The 20,764-nt window shown below is 31.5% G+C and overlaps 2 protein-coding genes across 4 annotated transcripts; one reads left to right on the forward strand and one right to left on the reverse strand.

The window, feature by feature from the left end:
• Positions 1 to 3,589: 3,589 nt before the first annotated feature.
• LOC138339681 (uncharacterized) lies at positions 3,590 to 4,318 on the reverse strand. Its single transcript, XM_069291558.1, has 2 exons — positions 4,193 to 4,318; positions 3,590 to 4,126 (listed from the first exon to the last, which is right to left on the reverse strand). The coding sequence occupies exons 1-2, from the start codon at positions 4,316 to 4,318 to the stop codon at positions 3,590 to 3,592; spliced, it is 663 nt and encodes a 220-aa protein (XP_069147659.1).
• An 8,100-nt stretch (positions 4,319 to 12,418) lies between these two features.
• On the forward strand, positions 12,419 to 19,558 carry LOC101256831 (beta-1,3-galactosyltransferase 7). 3 transcript variants are annotated; one of them, XM_004250303.4, is made up of 11 exons: positions 12,419 to 12,933; positions 13,032 to 13,131; positions 14,023 to 14,081; positions 14,192 to 14,400; positions 14,518 to 14,581; positions 17,565 to 17,637; positions 17,725 to 17,845; positions 17,935 to 18,022; positions 18,134 to 18,259; positions 18,566 to 18,675; positions 19,042 to 19,558. In XM_004250303.4, the coding sequence occupies exons 1-11, from the start codon at positions 12,842 to 12,844 to the stop codon at positions 19,188 to 19,190; spliced, it is 1,191 nt and encodes a 396-aa protein (XP_004250351.1). In that variant the 5' UTR covers positions 12,419 to 12,841; the 3' UTR covers positions 19,191 to 19,558. The 3 variants fall into 3 exon arrangements, with proteins under 3 accessions (XP_004250351.1, XP_025883910.1, XP_010312804.1); XM_026028125.2 differs by having other exon boundaries at positions 12,431 to 12,951; XM_010314502.3 differs by having other exon boundaries at positions 12,463 to 12,933; positions 14,182 to 14,400.
• Positions 19,559 to 20,764: the final 1,206 nt, after the last annotated feature.

The following is a 20,764-nucleotide window of genomic DNA, read 5'->3' on the forward strand; positions in this document are numbered from 1 at the left end:
GCTGCATTATCTTCATATAAAGTGGTAGGTACTTTATCATATTCCAAACCACATTTCTCTAGAATGAGATGTATCATAGACCTTAACCACACACATTCTCTACTTGCTTCATGAATAGCTATTATTTCAGCATGATTAGATGAAGTGGCTACGATGGACTGCTTTGTAGATCTCCAAGATATGGCAGTCCCCCCACATATAAACACATAGCCTGTTTGGGATCGAGCTTTGTGTGGATCAGATAAATATCATGCATCAGCATAACCAACAAGATTTGGGCTACAATTAACAGAATAAAATAAGCCCATATCAGTTGTCCCTTTAAGATATCGCAAAATGTGTTTGATCCCATTCCAATGTCTCCTAGTAGGAGCAGAACTATACCTTGCTAACAAGTTAACAGCAAAAGCTATATCAGGCCTTGTAGTATTAGCAAGATACATTAGTGCACCAATTGTACTAAGATATGGTACTTCAGAATCAAGAATTTCTTCATCATTTCCTTGAGGTCGGAATGGATCCTTATTCACATCAAGTAAACGAACAACCATCGGAGTACTATACAGAATCTTTTCAACATTTTTTCTGTGTAGGCAGATTGATGAACAAAAATACCATTTGTCAAATGCTCAATTTGCAAACCAATACATAATTGTGTCCTTCCCAGATCTTTCATCTCAAATTCATTCTTTAAATAATCAATTGCCTTTTGAAGCTCTATTAGAGTTCCAATAAGATTTATGTCATCAACATAATAGCAAGTACAACAAATTTCGATATTCTTTTCTTTATAAAGACACATGGACAAATTGCATCATTTGTATAACCTTCCTTAATTAAATACTCACTAAGACGGTTATACCACATGCGCTAAGATTGCTTCAAACCATATAATTATCTTTGCAATTTAATTGAATACATTTCTCGGATTTTGAATTACATGATTTAGGCATCGCAAATTCTTCGGAAATTTTCATGTATATCTCATTATCAAGTGATCCATAAAGGTAGGTTGTAACCACATCCATCAAATGCATTTCAAGTTGCTCATGGACTGTGAAACTAATGAGATAATGCAATGTTATTGCATCCATAAGGGTGAGTATGTCTCTTCATAGTCGACGCCAGGCCTTTGAGAAAATCATTGTACCACAAGGCGTGCTTTATACCTTTGTATTTCAATTTCGCACAAACTTCCATTTGTAACCAACAGGTTTAATACCATTAGGTGTTTGAATTATAGGTCCAAAAACTTCACGCTTGGCAAGTGAATTCAACTCTGATTGAATTGCTTCTTGCCATTTTGGTCAATCATTTTGGCCAATCATTTTGTTGTCGACATTCTATAACAGATTGAGATTCATGATTCTCATTATCTTGCATGATATTTGTTGCAACATTATATGCAAAGACATAATCAATCACTATTTCTGATCGATTCATATTAGTTTCAACATCTTTTAAATTTATGGATAGTTCATTATTTCTTTGAGTTTCAAGTTCATTGATTCTTTCATGAATATCAGACTTGTTCAAATTTTGAACTTCCATATGAGATTCTTTCATAGTGTCATCTTGACATTTAATCTTTCTTTTTTCTAGGATTTTGATCCTTAGACCCCAATGGTCTACCACGCTTTAGGTGTGTTTTTGACTCATTAGCTATGACACTAGTGGATGGTCCTTTAGGGACATCAATTCGAATTGGGACATTCTCTGCAGAAATATGTGATTTAGTAATCCTTTTCAAATCTGTAAATGCGTCTGACATTTGATTTGCAATTTTCTGCAGATGAATAATCTTTTGTACTTCTTGTTCGCAAGTAGAAGAATATGGATTAAGATGAGACAATGATAAATTTTTCTACAAAATTTTTGCATTTTATTTTACTATTCTCTCCCCCTAATTTTGGGAAAACTGTCTCATCAAACGGACAATCGGCAAATCTGGCAGTAAACATGTCTCCATTCAATGGTTCAAGATAGCAAATAATGGAGGGTGACTCAAACCCAACATATATTCCTGACATTCTTTGAGAGCCCATCTTAGTGCGGTTTGGTGGTGCCACAGGCACATGTACAACACTTCCAAAAATTCTTAGATGGGATATATTAGGTTCTTGACCCATAATCAATTGCAATGGAGAAACCTTATGATAACTTGTCGGTCTGAGACGAATAAGTGTTGCAACATGCAAAATTGCATGTCCCCACACAGAAGTGGGCAACTTAGTTTTCATAAGCAATGGTCTTGCTATTAATTGCAAATATTTAATTAATGACTCTGCGAAACTATTCTGAGTATGAACATGAGCAACAGAGTGTTCAACTCTTATCCCAATTGCTAAACAATAATCATTAAATAATTAGGATGAAAACTCTGCAGCATTATCAAGACGAATGAACTTAATCTGATTATCAGGAAAGTGTGCCCTTAACCTTATTATTTGTGTCAATAATTTTGCAAATGCCAAGTTACGAGATGACACTAGGCATTCATGAGACCATCTGGAAGAAGCATTTATTAGAACCATAAAATATCTAAATCACCCACTAGGTGGGTGAATAGGTCCACAAATATCCTCATGTATACGTTCCAAGAACGCAGGGGACTCAATCTTAACTTTCATTGGTGATGGTCTCACAATTAACTTGCCTTGATAACAAGCAGTACAAGAAAATTCACCATTTAAAAGAACTTTTAGGTCTTTTAGTGGATGTCCATTCGAATTTTCTATAATTCGTCGCATCATTATTGACCCAGGATGTCCTAGACGATCATGCCAAAGTACAAATGTATTGGAATCAGTAAACTTCCTATTTACTATAAAATGTGCCTCAATTGCACTAATTTTTGTCCAATACAAGCCAGAAGATAAAGCAGGGAACTTTTCTTTAACATATGTCTGCCTAGAGACATACTTGGTGATACCAAGATATTCAAGATTTATTTAATCCATTTATTGGATATGATAACCATTTTCACGGATATCTTTAAAACTCAACAAGTTTCTCTTAGATTTTGGAGAAAACATAGCATTATTAATGATGAGTTTAGTTCCCTTGGGCAAAATTACAATGGCTCTTATAAAACCCTCAATCATATTAGTACTACCAAAAATTGTAGTAACATTTATTTCACCCATACTTAAATGAGAAAAATATTTCTTATTTTTGAATATCGTAGGTGCTGTACCAGAATCAATCAAACAAATATCTTCATATTTCGATAATATGTTCTTAGAATTATTTAATCCTAGTTATAACAGACTGCATGTTTTTAACATTAGATCAAATTAAAGACCTAATATAATACAAACACATGATAAATCCTAGTTAATTTTATAATTTATGTTTTTAACAGTAGACCAAGTTAAAGACCTAATATAATACAAACACGTGATAAAGTTTAGTATTTGACTAACTCTATCATATTAGAATCATATAAATAAATCAATGAAAAATATATATTATTCTATTAAGAATTAAGGAACAAGCTAATGAACGACTAAACTAATTTAAAATACTAATACTCATGCAAACAACTATCATTACATTAAATTTATTTATAAATACTACAAAAAAAATATCACTCTTCCATGTTCACAGAACCATCACAAATTAAGTGATCTATTTTTCCTTCAGGATGTGCGAAGAAATCTGCTACATCCAAGTGCGTGATGTCAACTTGATTTTCAGAGATAAAATTTGCCTCAGGATTTTTCTCTTTCTTCTTTAGTGATTCTTGATAAAGCTCAACCAAGTGTTTGGGAGTACGACAATCACGTGCATAATGACCTCTTCCACCACATCGAAAACAACCTTCCCTAGTTGCTTCACGTTTCTCATCCTTTCTTTTTTCCTTTTTATTTGATGAATGATTAATGCCAGGAATAGAATTACGTTCTTGACCATAATCACGACCACGTTCACAACCATGATTAGGACCGCGACCTTTTCCACGCCTAGCATGGTGAGCGTACGCCTCATTCACTTCAGGAAGTGGTTCAGATCCAGTAGGTCGATTCTCATGATTTTTCAATAATAAATCATTATTTTGCTCGGCCACTAGAAGATGAGAAATTAGTTCAAAATACTTTTTGAAACCTTTCTCTCGATATTGTTGCTACAAGAGCACATTCGAGGCATGAAAAGTGGAGAACGTCTTTTCCATCATATCAATCTCACAAACCGTTTCTCCACATAATTTCAATTGAGAAGTGATTCTGAACATGACAGAATTATACTCATGTGTAGTCTTAAAGTCTTGTAGCCTTAGATGCATCCAATCATATCGTGCCTTTGGATGTATGACCATCTTCAAGTGGTCAAATCTTTCTTTTAGGTTTTTTCACAAAACAAGTGAATCCTTAATTGTCAGATATTCGATTTTCAGAATCTCGTCAAGATGATGACGCAAGAATATCATTGCTCGTGCACAATTTTGATTTGATGCCTTATTTTCTTCTTTTATGGTGTCTCCAAGACCCATTGCATCAAGGTGTATTTCAGCTTTTTACACCCATGAGAGGTAGCTCCTGCCTGAACTTTGAAGGGCAATGAACTCTAGTTTTGTAAGATTGACCATTAAAATTAAAAATAAAAGAATAAATAATACCTTTATTAATTCTTCAAATCTAACTTTCACTTTTGAGAAATTAGAGTCTCGTGCTGATAACGTGTTATAAAACTATAGAATAAGAAGAAGAAACTAGAGAGAAAAGAAGAGAAGACTTGTTAAATCTCTTGATGAATGAATTTACAATGAAGAGAATCATTCTATTTATAGGAGAAATCTAACTTGGTCCCCAAGTAAGACTTTTTAATCATATCCTAAAAAGGACTCCACATGATAGACATTTACTATAATACAAATACTTTATAACATGTACAAATATATAAGAAGAATTTTTTATTTCTTTTTTGAAAAGGAGTAATCAGACTTCTTTAAAGTAATAAGACTATTCCAATTTTAATATTTATGGAGAAAAAATTATAATAAATGTAAAAAAATACATCTATGAAAAGTAAGGCGTGGAGCATTTTCTTATTATGTTATATATTTAGTCATTTTGAATATGTTTATAAACACATACCAATTTTAGGAATGTTTATAATTACATACTCAATTTATAAATATCATTAAGCTTGAGTATGTTATCAATTTTTTTTTTATAGGAAACTTTAATGCTTGCTGCCAAAATATGATTCGTATAAAATTAGCAAAATTTCTAAAAATAGTCTATTTTATACAAATGCCTACTGTCATATTTGTATCAGCATTTTTCCTTTTGGTGAAGTCTTTTTTTTAAAAAAATAAATAGCAGAGGTCATGTGAGTTTGATTTTACAGTATTATTTTATTTGTTTTCTTGTTGTTGTGCTACTTAATAGTCTCAATTTGTAGTTGTTTCAATGGACTATTCTTGATATTTATTATGTCCTTTTTTTTAATTTCAATTTTAGATGATTTTTTATGATATATGTTTTCTTACATATGTGTAATTTTTAGTTGATCATATATAACTAAATATTTTAAATATTTTTGCTTGATTAGTTAACCATGATTTTATGTCTTTTTGTTGTTATTATTGTAAGGATTGTAATTATATTATGTTGAGAACATGATCCTTCTTTCCTCTTTAAATCATATATAACTAAATATTTTAAATATTTTGGCTTGATTAGTTAACTAGTTTATGTATGTTTGTTGGTATTATAAGGATTGTTTATAGTTCTCCGGTTAAACCTCCGATGCAATAAGAGTTGATTGATTCCTTATCAGATTAAAATTAGTTAATCGAAAAAAACGTCAATATATCTTATTTCTAATATCGTCTAACAATATCTTCCTCCTCACTAACTATATACAAATATATAATAAATATAAGTAATATATCACATCTCAATATAAAATAAATAAAATACTAAATATTAAATACAAATATTATATAGCGAAGAATCAAATAAATCGATTCCTCTTATAATTTCGTAACTCACAATCACAATAACAATAATATGGTAAAATACATAATTTTAACGTTGCATTATTTATTATATAATTTATATATAGAAATTCTTTATAGGTCAAATGTTTCACAATTTTCAGAATTTAATCAACAAAAAATTAAATATTTTTTAATTTTATATTAAAACATCCGTGGGCAATTACTTTTTTTTATAATTTAAATTTTTTTTCTATTCCTTTTGATTAACTTTTTAATTCTATGTCCCTTTTTAAATTTGTTTTTAATTAATTTTTCTCTTCATAGATATCTCTCCTATAATATAAAATAAGACAAAAAGTATATATTGTTCAAAATAATAGTAATTACTAAAAATAATGTTTATTATTAGAACCATATTTGGAGACTTTTAATAATTTGAATTTTCTAAAATGAGGTAAAAAGAAAACATGCCATATTATAAAATAAATCATAAAAATGGTGGAGGATTTTACTTAAACATATTTTTGTTTATTAAAAAATATGTAACATTTTTTTTTACCTTTTTCCTCTTATTTTTATATATTTATTTTTAATTTAATTTTTATCAAAAACTCACACCTCTTCATCTTTCATAACCTCTATACTTAATTAATACTTACTAGTAATACCTACAACTTCCAACTTTATACCTTCATAACCTCAAATTACTTAATGTTTAAATTTGTGACATCTTAAAAGCATATCAAAAAAATATTTCTAAACAAATATATTTATGTTTATCTTAATTGTCCTCTACTTTAATCTTGTAATGTAAAATCTATCGACAAAGACTGTTTTGTGTAATTATTTTTACTTTTAATAAGAATGATATAAAAAAAGATATATAAAAGAGAATAATTGATTTGTTTTTTTGCATGAAATTATAAGAGCAAGATCATTACTAAAAGTAAGACAAAAACGATTCTTGAAAACATTAAAATGCATTTGTAGATACGCTTAGCGGGGGAGTGTCACGACCCAAAACCGGGTCGCGACTGGCATCCACATTTACCCTCCTATGTGAGCGAACCAACCAATCTAAACCTTATCATTTCAACGTATATCAACAGAAAATAATGCGGAAGACTTAAGCTCATTAAATAAAAACCAATTCAATAACCATTATTCCCCAAAATCTGGAAGTCATCATCATAAGAACATCTATGATCAAATTACTAACTAAAAATGTCTAAGAAGCTAAAAATACATAAGAAGCTAGTCCATGCCGGAAGTTCAAGGCATCAAGACTTGAAGAAGAAGATCCAGTCCAAGCTAGAAGCATTAGCTCACCCTGAATTTCCGATATGACGAAGACTGGCTAGAATTACTGTTGAGTTGAAGACGACGGCACGTTTGCTGCACTCCACAAATAACAAAGAAGAAAACATAAAAGTAGGGGGTCAGTACAAACACGGGTACTGAGTAGATATCATCGGCCAACTCAAAATAGAAAACAGTATATATTAAGCAATATCATAAAATCAACTAATATCCTTAACATGCAACATTTACAGTTACCATAACCCTTGGTTACAACACCAAGCACATCAATGAGGACTCACGCCTCCTCATCATACTCATTTGGGAATTCGGTTCATTAGATTGAATATATTAACATCTTTCTAGATTCATTATCTTTATTCCCCTCGTGTCGGTACGTGACACTCCGCTCCTCAATATACAATCCTGGTGTCGGAACGTGACACTCCGATCCTCATTCTATCCTGGTGTCGGAACGTGACACCCGATCTATATTCTATCCTGGGACCTGTGGGTGGCACCCGATCCATATACTATCCTGGTGTCGGAACGTGACACTCCGATCCTCATATACTATCCTGGTACCGGAACGTGGCACCCGATCCTCATATACTATCCTGGTACCGGAACGTGGCACTCGATCTCCTAATCTCACTACTTTCGTTCATCAAGCCTTCTTTTATACCAAGGCATCATCATTAACAAAGTAGATTAGGGTTATCTTTCAAGATTTAGGATTCAATAGCTTCATCATGCTTATTTTATCACAATCATATAATCACATTCATGCAAGCATACAATTAAGCATATAGAAGGGTTTTACAATACTACCCATACATATCATTCGCTATTAAGAGTTTACTACGAATAACATAAAAACCATAACCTACCTCCACCGAAGACTAGTGATCAAGCAAGAATTTCCCAAAGCCTTGTGTTTTTCCTCTTCGTTTGTCTCTCTCTATCGATTCTCCTTCTCTCTCTTTCTGTTCTTTTCTTTTTCTTATTCAAACCCTCTTTCTTTTACCCTAATTAGCATATAATTAAGAATAAAAGATGGCAATAATAACCCACTAATTAACTTAAGGTTACCTCTTTTAACCCCCAAGTAATTAGACTTATTAACATTAACCCACTAACTTTATAATTAAAGCAGGAATAGTCAAAAACGTCCCTTAAAACGTATAAAGAAATCCGACCCAGACTGGAATTACGCAGTCTGTGACGGCCCGTCGCGCCTGCGACGGTCCGTCCTGCTGCTCCGTCACAGGCTTCAGAGACTCAATTTCTCTAAAGGGTCTGTGACGGTCCGTCACACCTGCGACGGTCCGTCCTGCCATTCCGTTACGAAGTTCAGAGAGTCGATTTTCAGTACCCAATTTCAGATTTTCTAAGTGTTTTGAAACCAGACCCTGCGACGGTCCGTCGTGCCCATGACGGTCCGTCGTGGGGTCCGTCGCCTCAGCCTGTTTTTCCAGAAATAAAATATGCTGCTCAAAACGACTAAACAGGTCGTTACAGGGAGATAATCAAAATTATTATGAACTTATTTTTAAATTTTAAATAAAATATGAATCATGAAAAATATAATAAAAATTAATTAAGAGAATTCATTTAAACATTTTGCTTAAACTAATAAAAAGCTAAAGACAAGCTAACTTGATTATGTTAAGATACGATGCTAATTGTTACTGTTTTAAAAATATTTATATAAATTAGTAAAAATACTAAAGACGAGGAAACTTCATTCTCTTAATTACGATGCTAATTGTTTGTGTTTTCTTAATAGAATTAAATAAGCAAAGACTAAAAAATAAAATTAAAAAATAAAAAAAGATAAAAGGGAGATTAAAAAATAGCGTTGAAATAAATTTTAAAAAAAGACTTGTAATTATAAAAGAGAATTTATCAAGGAAAAAATTAATACAGATAATCATTTCAAATATACTTGTTACTTAACCATTCATCCTCCATTATAATGATTCTAAAAATTCACTTTAACTTTTTCTCCTACACTTTAATTATAAGAAAATATTATTTATCGTTAATAATTATAAATAGTCATATTATTTGTGAACAATTTTTCTATGTTTACTTTATTTAGAAAAAATTCAAGAGTCTAATTATAAGTTTTTTTTAATCTTAACATAAAACCTTTTATCATTTTATAATTGTTCATTTATTACTTATTTTATTATGCATTATAACAATAATATATTATTTTTATGTTAATTCTACATCACTAAAAATTATTTATCGAACTAAAATCATGTATCACCCATTTCCTTCCAAAGAATCAATATATATATATAGAAAACTTTATATTTTAATATATAAAAATTGAAGTACTTTTTTAAGTTTTCAAATTATAGATAACTTATCTATTACGAATAATTTTTCATATTTCTAAGTCTACTTTTGAATTTATTACTGTTTTAATTCTTTTGATATTTTTAAAAAAATCTAAAAGACTAAAAATCTCACTTTAAATTTTTAACAAAACATCAAAGTTAACCATATTTAATTTTGAGAACTCATTCAAATGGATAATGAAGTCATACATTCTTAATTATATATTATAACTAACATAAAAGAATAGGTACTATTCAACCAAAAAAAAGTTAGATATTTAACCGTACTGCTAATTTAAGGTATTTATTTTTTGATAAAATTAATTCATGAATTGAGTAGAAATTACTAAGCTAAATGATAAAATTTATTAACTAATCTATTTGGATTTGAAAATTAAATAAAAAAGAAAACTTTTAGACACCGCGCGTAGCGCGGCTAAGTTTACTATTATGGATATAAAAGGGAGAAGGGTAAAAAATACCCTTAACTTTAGTCTATTAATTGACTATACCCTTACTGTTAAAATAAAATTATTATACTCTCGTTGTCACTAATTTCAGCATTTATACCCCTCAATTGACGAAAATTTCCAAATCAAACAAAATCAATCCAATTTCTTAAAAAATGATCTAAAATCATTTTAAACCCATGTTCGACCCATCTATCTATCTTAAACCCATAATAATTTAATCCATTTTCCTTAAAGATCCCAAAGATGAAGCTCTCCATCCCAAGAACAACATCCTGAACAAAGTGGCGTAGCCGGTGATTCCTTGGCGGGGGATACAGTACTGTGCGCCGTCCTTGGTGAGAGACCAGACAATGATGGACTTGTCCCTGAAGAAAGTAACGATCATGTCTGAGTTATCAATTGGAGTGGCGAATCGGTGTGGGCTTTCATGGTGCGGCAGAGGACAAGTGATTCTTGCGCCATTTTGTCAAGCAAGGTGGTCGCCCTCTAGTTTTCCTTTGGAGGCAAATGAGACGACGAAAAAAAGTGAAACTGATTAAATTTATTGATCGATTGTTTTCGTTTTATTTTCTAGTATTTCTTGGTTGCTCCATTGTTGATTAAGGAAAAACTAAAGTTTAAATGAAGAATCATTGCAAAATTATCATTACAGTAGCTCCAAATGATTTTCTTTTTTGAGAATGGGTATAGAAAATGGGTTAACTTATTTTGGATTTAAGATAGATTGATGGGTTGGGCATGAGTTTTAAATAAAAAATGAGTCATTTGTTAAGAAATCATGTCAATTTTGTTTGATTTGAGGATTTTCGTCAATTGAGGGTATAAATGGTCAAATTAGTGATCGCGGGATATAAATAACTTTGCTTTAACAGTAGGAGTATAGTCAACTAATAAGCTAAAGCCGAAGGGTATTTTTGACCCTTTTTCCTTTTTAAAATTTCTAGTTTTATTTTTTTTGTTTTTATTTATTTTTTATTATTCTAATGTTTTTTCTCTCTCTTTATATATATATATATATATATATATGTATGTATATATATAAAATTATTATTATTATTATTATTATTATTATTATTATTATTTCATTTTCTTCTCATTTTCAACCTTTATTTCATGTGATTCCATGTATTTTTTTTATTATCTACTTTTTATTTTTTCATTAGAATAATTTTGTTAGTATTCAAATTTTAAAATTAAAGTAGAATTTATTGTTGAATAAATTTATGCCCTACATTTTTTTAAATTTTTTTTACGTATGTTATGTTGAAATTTGACACAAGAGTTTATGTTAAGTTTTTTTATTTTGAATTTAAAACTTATATTATATTTTCATTTTCATCAGTATTATGTTAAATTTTTTGTTTTGAATTTAAAAGTTATATGATATTTTCATTTTCATTTGATTTAGAAGTATTGATTGAATATTTACATCACAAGCTATTTTTTTTAATTAGACTTCATAGATTATGTTTTTGATCAAATATTTTTATAATTTTGTGATATTATATTTACAATATTAATCTTTTTGTCAAACATTTATTTCATGATGTCATAAAAAATTTGAACTTTTAGTTTTCTTATGATTAAATTCATTAAAATATACTAAATTGAAAATTAGTTTTTAATGATTAAATAAATTAAAATATGCTAAGAATATAAATAATTATTTTTATAATATTAGTTAAGAACATATATTTATTTATTAATATATTTTAAAAAGACAGTATATATCTTAAATATACAATTTAATATCATTTATAAAGACCCTATTTATCTAATATAAAATTTTAATTTTAGATAATTAATTTTCATTTCTTAAATTTAATTTAACCTTATTGATTTCACTTGTGCAACCAAGCAGTACATTTATAATTATACGGTCTTTGTATTGTGACAAACAAATATGTCAATGCAATTTCTAGGTTGTGACTAGGTTTATCATTACTACCCTTGTAATTTATTTGTTAATGACTTATGAGTATTCACATTTTTCTAACACGTTATTGAATGATATTCTTTCTGTCCACTTTTATTTGTCATATTACATTTTTGAAAGTCAATTATTAGAATTAGATCACAATAATTCGATATTTTAAGTAAAAAATTTAGATATTTTAAATTATATGAAAAGTACTATATGTGACATCATATAACAACAGAAAACACTACAATTTATCCGAACATCATATCTGTCAAGTAATATATTAATATAATACGATACGTTATGAAATAACACGTAATAACCATTCGAATTGTGTGTTTAATACAATTAGTTAAATCATGTGTTTTATGTTATCCCTAAAACAAGAAGTTTCCACATCTATATACCAAAACTAGACTTTTTCATCATATTACAAATTGTTATCAAAGCATATCCTTTGAAGTTAACGTTACGCCTTTGGAAACTTAGTACAAAAGGACCCATACAAAGCTTAACTTTTGACAAACCATTGTCTTCCTCCTTTCATCTCTACTATATATATATATATATATATATATATACTAAATACTATTCTCTCTTGTTGTGTTGTGTGCCTAACATTCTTGAGAAAAAAAGTATTACAACATTCTCAAAATCTCAACAATAGTTTAATCTTTTTGGTAAAAAAAGGGAAAAGACAGAGAAATTAACAGCCCCTTTTTCATGTTGGCACTACTCTCCAACTCTGTCTCCACCCCTTTTCATATCTCTGTATAATATGAAAAAAAATTCATAGATATAGTGACCCTTTAACTTCCAATCCCTTGATCTTGATTAGGAATTAGGAGCAATGAAGAATAGACATACTGTTAAAGTTTCTGTAAAATGGATACCTATTTTCTCAATTGCTTTCTTCTTTATTGGGATGTTGTTCTCTAACAGGTGAAGATGATAAAAAGGGTAGCTTTAGATTTTTGGGTTTTGTTTGGAAATTTGTTAAAGTTTTGATTTTTATTTATGGATCTGTTTGTTTGATGAAGATGGTGGTCTCCAACTGAATCTGGGAGTCAGCTTATAGCTCAGCATAGAAGGGACCAAGAACTTCAAGTTGTTTCTGAGGATTGTAATTCGAAAAAGAAGGTTTTTGAGTTCTTAATTTATGTTTATTTAAGTTGATTGCAGATTTAGATACTGTTGTGTTGTGTTGTTTTGTTTTGTTTTGCTAATTTTGAAGTTGATTACAGAGTTCTGCTTCTGTTGAGTTCAATCTGTGGTTTTTGTGGAGTTCTCCTGTTATGGATATTCAATCTGATTGTGGATTTTAGCTTCTGTTAAGTTCAATCTCTGTCTGTTTCCTCTTAAGTTATTGATTACTTTTTTCGGATTTTGAAGCTAATTCTGGAGATTACAATTTGTTGTATGTTTATGCAAAAATTTAAGTTCTTGATTTATGGATTTTGAAGCAGGTTCCGGAGTTTAGATTCTGTTGAGTTGAATCAGTCTATTTTTGAGCTTTTACTGCGTTTTTGAGTTTCTGGGTGTTGAAGCAAATTGCCGATATAAGCTTTTCAAATCTGTCTGCATTCTGAACTTCTGTTTCTAAACGTCTGGGTGTCGAAGCTACTTGTTGATATTAGCTTTTGCAAGTTCAATCACTTCCTGAGTATTGAAGTTAATTGTAGATTTTAGATTCTGCCAAGTGCAATCTTCTGTTGTAACTTCTTTTTGTTCTTGATTTCTGAGTATTAAAGCTGATTGTGTTTTATTGTTTCTGTTGAGTTCAATCTGTCTACCTTGTGTTTTTTCAAATGAATTCTTTGTTATGAGGATTGAAGCTAATTGTAGTATTAATGAGTTCTGTCTTTATGTGTATTGAAGTTGGTCGATAGGGGTTTAGTTGTGTTAAATACAATTTGTCTGCTTGTTATTTTTCACGAGTTCTTGCTTTCTGCGAGTTCAAGATTATTTTGGCTTGTAGCTTGTGTTCTTACCTGGCTATTCGTGACCTTGTATAATTTGTCCGTATACTAGAAACAAGGACAAGATAAGGATGTAATGCAAGAGGTGTACAAAACCCATGAAGCAATTCAGTGAGTTCTCTAAGCATCACATTTTTGTTGTTTTCTATATTTAAGTCGTGTGGGAGAACTTTCTATTTTTGGTACTAATGGTTGTGAGCTGTTTTGGGAGGTCTGCTTAGATCACTGGACAAGTCAATTGCTACGCTTCAGATGGAGTTGGCAGCCACTAGGAGCACACAGGAAATGAAGGTGGCTGATCAGTCTTCCAATTCTTCTCATTCCCAAAATGGCCCTCCAAGAAAGAAAGTTTTTGTGGTAATTGGAATTAATACTGCTTTTAGCAGTAGGAAGAGGCGAGATTCGGTTAGAGAAACTTGGATGCCTCAAGGTAAACAAACCTCCAAGTGCATTAGTGTCCCTGTATCCTACAATCTCTACTGGAATATCTTTTTTTTTTTTGAAAGAAATATGCATGATGGCTTGATTATGTATATGTGTATATTAGGGGACAAGCTTCTCAGATTGGAGAAAGAGAAGGGAATTGTCGTCCGCTTCATGATTGGTCACAGGTATGATGCTTCTTTTCCTTGAGGACAAACGGGTTCCAAATCCTACAATTTGGTGCTCCTTCGATTCAATTTGTTTGTTTGGTTTTGACTCGGCATTGAGTTGATGAAAATAAAGAAAGACTTTTGAATCTTGTGGTTTAAATATTTCACGTGGAAAGTTGGAATTAAAGAGTAACCAAAAGAGGAAAGAGACATTCTTTTTGAAACAGACTAAAAAGGAAAGTAAGACGGACAAATTGAAACGGAGGGAGTATTAATTTTGAGCTACTATGTCAGTACTGGTAAATGAAGAATTTGGTTCACCTAGATGCAGAATCAAAGAAAGAAAGTTTTATGTGTTTTCCTTTCAAGTCAATTTTTTTTTATAAAAGATCTGATTGTAGAGAGTTTGCAGAATTAGATTGTTACAGTTCTATAGAAATTTGGAGTGACTCATACTTCTGACATGTTTCCAAGGTCAAATGCCCCCATATTGTGTGTTGGGCAAAAGAAAGAATACCAAAAGTGAAACCCTTTGACTTTATTTGGATCAGGAGAATATTCTTCTAAAGGGCCAATATGTGCACTATCTGTTTCTTGCTGGATCGAAATCGTCAGATATCCACACATCTTTAGGAGTCCTACTTCCTAAAGATGCCAAAAAGAGAGGAGACGTATATAGATAAAAAGTGGATAGTAAGTTAAAGAAGAGGAATTGTATTCTCAACTCAAGCTCGACTATACTTTAGCTTCTAGGAAAGAGACACCAAAGCAGTGCTCCTAACATACACTTCCAGCTTACTCAGTTAGCTAGAAGAATACTTTGGTGGTGTTTGGTTCAAAGATGAGTGTTATATGTTGATTATAATGCAGAGATTAGTTATACAAGTATTAGTAATACAAAGATAATTTCTTGTTGGATTTTTGGTTCATAGCACTAAATTTGGATATATAAGATATTATTTAAAATAATTATTTACTTTTAAACTAATAAGTAGTAATAAGTTTACAGTTATACCTTTGAATGATTGACCTTATTGGTTTCTAGGAAAAGATGAAGGTAATTTTGTCCTTCGCTATTTTATCCATGTATAAGTCATACATGGATTAGTTATTCCATGTTGTTGTTGCTATAAAGTAACACAGCTATTGGTGTATTAGTTTATTGATTCAAACTACAACCAAACATTAGATAAAGTTATACCATGAATATTTTCCTTTTACATCACACCAAATGACTCCTAAGAGTTTGCTAGAAGAAAACTTGGAAGGCCTTCCCCTGCATCATAATGCAGCAGAACCGATCGTTATATCTCTCGTTGCTTGCTTCCGGAACTACTGTGTGTAGTTTCTATCATGGGTGATACAATGCATGCCTTAATGCCCCGCTGCCTACATTGAAGTGTCGTTTAAAGCCTTAAACGATTCACGAACCAGACCTATTTTGCACCTAACTTTATGGCTTAAGTGTGAATGAAGCACTGAGCTTTTTGACATCATTGAATGAAAATTAAGTAAATACTTTCCATAGCAAAAATGAAAAGAAGACAACCTCTTCCTGAATTGTGGTCAGCTGTTGCTACCTCTTCTTTTGATAAGTAAGTAATGCATTAAAACCTTGTGATGTTCATCCTTGCAAGTCGTCCTATGCAATTTGTTTTTAATGTTCTAGCTGGATCTGCACACAATGGTGGACCAGAACTATCTACTCTTTTTGGGACCCTGCCAAATGCTCTCCAAAAGAATGTATATGCTTCTTTATGGCCATGTTCTACTAAGCATCTTTACGTATCATCTGAAAATTGGATTTCAAGCTGTTTTCCACTCATAGTTGAATGCACTTACTCCTTCCTCAGCTGTTTCCTAGTTTTCGTACCCAGGTTGAACCATTGAAGTTACCTGTGAAATATTTTTAAAAACTTGCTGTGGGAAATATTGGCTATCCAAAATGAATCTCAAACTGCTTTTTGTACTAAGGTAGCCATCTAGTTTGAGGCGCTAATCTACGGATTTCAACACTAGTAATAAACTCGAACAGGGTCTGTCTACTGCTTATGACATTTATGAGGTTCAAAAGAGTTTAGAATTCAGAAATTTATTTCCTCGTAAGAAATAAAATAAAGGAACTAAAAATTGATTAAGATGCATAATATGCAATTTTTTATGTGAGTTTAATTTAAACCAAGAGGATTGTAGTGCTTTAGAGAGATGCATTTTGAGAAATAAATGCTTTTAGCTTGAAATGGTACTTCTTCAAGTTGTCTTAGCAAATGTTTTAAGAGCCCTTTCAGTTTGCAGATACTTGAACAGAAAAACACTTTATGCGAAATCTCATTTTCGGAGTTACTGAAACTACTTGTGGGCCAAAAATGAACTATCTCGATAGTTGAATAGTTAAAAGAACCGAGATTAATTTTTGTAAATTTGACAGTAAGTATTTCATTTAATTACCTAACAAAGCCCTTAGTGTTGTGTCTGTAAAATTTTCATAAGTACTAAACACTACAGGAGAACACTTAACCAAAAGCTAAAACACCACTGAAAAGGGCTGAAGAGGTTTGTTGCAGACACATTTTAATTGATGAACGCATGATTACATGCTGTTTGAGTTCGTATGGATTATATGAACTGTCCGGTTTTATGTTAACTAAAATACTTGCAATTACATATCGCCACTAACAAGATACTAGTTTTAGGATTGATCAGAACCTAAATGTTTCATTTTGGATAGTTTGGCTTAGACCCGTGCAATGATCTTTCTCATCTGTATGATGCTTATCCACTCCAACTAAATTTTCCATCACCTGTAGGATCTTTGTCAATTCTACGTCTTTGCACTTTCTTTGCTCTCTCTCTTTTCCAGCATTTTCTTTCCTTTTTCCGTATTATTATTGGTAGTATATATTACTAGTATGTATGAGTCATCACTCATTAGTGTTACTGAGCAAGGACGAAAAGGAAATTAATGTTACTGAACTGACAAATGACTCTGTTGGTTATCCAGTGCAACATCTAACAGCATACTTGATCGTGCTATTGATTCTGAAGAAGCTCAACATAAAGACTTCCTCAGGCTGGTACGATACTTTAAGAACGGTTTTGCTTTTTGTGTTTAGTTTTGAAATCTTACAGATTTGGGGGTCCGAATCTGCATGATGTTGTAGGAGCATGTTGAAGGATATCACGAGCTCTCTGCCAAAACTAAGATTTTCTTTTCTACTGCTGTTGCAAAATGGGATGCCGACTTCTACGTCAAGGTTGATGATGACGTCCACGTCAATTTGGGTATGCACTGGATATGTTTTCTATATTGTTTTATAGTTCAACAACAATACTCTTGGTTCAGCTTGTATTTAATGACTGATGATTTTCAGGCATGTTAGCTGCAACTCTAGCTCGTCATCGATCGAAGCCCAGAATTTACATTGGGTGTATGAAATCTGGACCTGTTCTTGCTCAAAAGTAATTGTGGAGCTTTACTACTTAAGACAATTGATGCTTTCAGCTTGCATTTTGGTTTCAACTGTAGTGACATTTTATTTGCGTGAATTGAACTTCAATATTGTTTTGTAGGACTGTAAAGTACCACGAACCAGAATACTGGAAATTTGGAGAAGAAGGAAACAAATACTTCCGACATGCAACTGGTCAGATCTATGCTATCTCCAAGGACTTGGCCACATACATATCAATCAATCAGTAAGTTTACACAGTTGATATTTGAATTTGTTATCGTCTACAGTCGTTGAAGTTCTTTTGAATGGTAGTAGGACTTGTTTTTTTCTTGAAGTATCCATGTATATTAGCAGTATAATACTGTGGATTATCAATACTAAAATTTGTCAGTCTCCATTATACTAGGTATTTGTATGTTTGATGTTAAGTATCACTATCATATAGTGGACACTCACACATTCTTAGGATTGAAGCATAGTTGTTGTTTCATCGCTGTCATATATTGTTAAATGCTCTAGTAATTATAAAGATTTTGAACTTTTAACTCAGGCCTATATTGCACAAGTATGCCAATGAAGACGTGTCATTAGGGGCCTGGTTTATCGGTCTCGAAGTTGAGCACATTGATGAACGAACCATGTGCTGTGGAACTCCTCCAGGTATTTCTCTCTAGTAACGTATCTCTATCAGCTGCATTCAGAACTTTCTGGGCTGCATTTTTGACGATCTAATATTTTGTTTTGGTCCATTCAGATTTTCTTAGTAGGTTAGTTGAAACTGGTCAGTTCTTCCTAATTGAAAGACATGCCGGATAACGATCTTTTTTATCAGTTTCCCTCCCTCATTCCATGCCTAACATCTTGAATTCATATAGGAGTAACATGTTGATAAAACCTAATTCTTAGTTGTTGTCCGTTGACAGACATTTTAGTTGAGAGTAGTGTAATACAAAATAGAACAGGGGCAATTTAAACTGTTTAGCTCAGGTCTAAGCAGTTTATAAATACTATGGTACTCCCTTGCAGATTGTGACTGGAAAGCTGAGGCAGGTAATGTATGTGTCGCCTCGTTTGACTGGAGCTGCAGTGGAATTTGTAAATCAGTAGAGAAGCTAAAATATGTCCACGAGAAATGCGGTGAAGGGGAAGAAGCTCTTTGGAATGCTCTCTTCTGATTTGCGCGAGAAATAGAAAGTTGAGGATCCTTGCTGAGACATAGCTGTCGGACGATTTCCATCTGGCTGGCTGTTTTCGATTGCCAAAAATTTTGCAGTCAGAACTTTTAGTCCAGCTAGCAGTTTGTTGTAAAGAGCATGTTTGTTGTAGATTATGTCTCTGTCTAGATATACTGATATAGATACATGGATTTTGAAAAGACAGTGGCTATGATTTTTCTAATTCTTTTCAGCATATGAGGAGAAGAGGACCTTTTAGATGTGTACTCACATTCTTTGTGGTGGAGATAATGTAATTTTGGTGGTGGTGAGATTCAACTCTTCTTTCTTATTTTGTGAGTACAAGGCCTCCATTTTTGACAACCTAATATGTTCTTGTTTAAATTATTGGTATACTTTTAGTTGCAATTATATGTTTTGAGGAAAGGAATAGAATTTTATCCACACATTAGTTGTTTCTCTTTGAGTCTATTTCATCTCCATTAACATTATTATTTTGATTTGTTTCACTTTAGTCGAAAATTTTTGTACGTCAAATAAGATTAGAAGTATTGATATCAGAAGATGAAATATCTAATGTTTTTTTCACCTAGAGAACCCTAAAAGCTAAAAAAGGTTATCTTGATTGCGATAATCGGGTTCATTGAAATTATGATTACACATATTTCTAATCTTAAATGGAATGTAACGATGTAGGGATTCTACCATCCTCAAACTCCACTTTGTGAGATTTCATAGAGTATGTTGTTGTTTGAGAGAGGTATTGAAAACACACTTGAACTTGACGCAAATTATTAGTTTCGTCCCCCAACTTTTGACAACCTTAACACACTCCTCTACTTAACTGATTAAACTTAAATACATCCCCACTGCCACATGACATAGTAAGTAAAATAATTTGAGAATTGTTAAAACACACACCTAAACTTGATGAGAATTTATATTTAATTCCAGTTAGTGATCAAGTAAATAGATGTTTTAAAGGCTGTCAATTATTCGAGAATGAAATAAATAATTTGCACCGAGTTTAAATCGTATTTTCGATAATTAAAGCTTGTCAATTGATCAATAATTCTGATCTCTATTCAAATTTCATTTTTTCTTCTTGGCACAAATATCATCTAGCATACACAAAATATAAGGGTATAGTTGAAAACAATATTAATTATACATATTATCTTGAATTTTTAAAGCGATAATTATTTTGTTATTATTAAAATATAACACTTATTTCAAGCCAAAAAAAAAAAATTAATATAATAGTAGTGAACCTAGCTACAGAAAATTGTGGTTGAAACAAAGTCTATAAAGCTATGCATGTCAGCCATAAATTATTAAAAAGCCAAATTAGTAGTTGAAAATATATATTGGTGGAAGAAAAATAAATAAATAACCCTATCTGTTTATAAAGCTGACGTCAAGGTTTTGTTTTGTTGTCTTTGCAGCTGGTTGTTCATACCATGGTGTATTGTCTCCACACAGATCCCAATGTACATCTCAATACAAGAAGACAACAATTGAGATCAAATACACAAAGTGTAGACAACAAGATGTGGATCATCATATGTAGTATG

Source organism: Solanum lycopersicum, chromosome 11 (genome assembly GCF_036512215.1).
Source record: "Solanum lycopersicum chromosome 11, SLM_r2.1".
NCBI classification, from domain to species: domain Eukaryota; kingdom Viridiplantae; phylum Streptophyta; class Magnoliopsida; order Solanales; family Solanaceae; genus Solanum; species Solanum lycopersicum.

What these genes read in the sequence shown, in the direction of transcription:
- LOC138339681 (XM_069291558.1), bottom strand. Translation starts at nt 4,318, where the DNA reads ATGGTCATACATCCAAAGGCACGATATGATTGGATGCATCTAAGGCTA. An exon ending in TGAAATTATGTGGAGAAACG is followed by an intron (nt 4,127 to 4,192) that starts GTTTGTGAGATT and finishes GTGCTCTTGTAG; the next exon opens with CAACAATATCGAGAGAAAGG.
- LOC101256831 (XM_004250303.4), top strand. Translation starts at nt 12,842, where the DNA reads ATGAAGAATAGACATACTGTTAAAGTTTCTGTAAAATGGATACCTATT. An exon ending in GGACCTGTTCTTGCTCAAAA is followed by an intron (nt 18,023 to 18,133) that starts GTAATTGTGGAG and finishes ATTGTTTTGTAG; the next exon opens with GACTGTAAAGTACCACGAAC. An exon ending in GTGCTGTGGAACTCCTCCAG is followed by an intron (nt 18,676 to 19,041) that starts GTATTTCTCTCT and finishes ACTCCCTTGCAG; the next exon opens with ATTGTGACTGGAAAGCTGAG.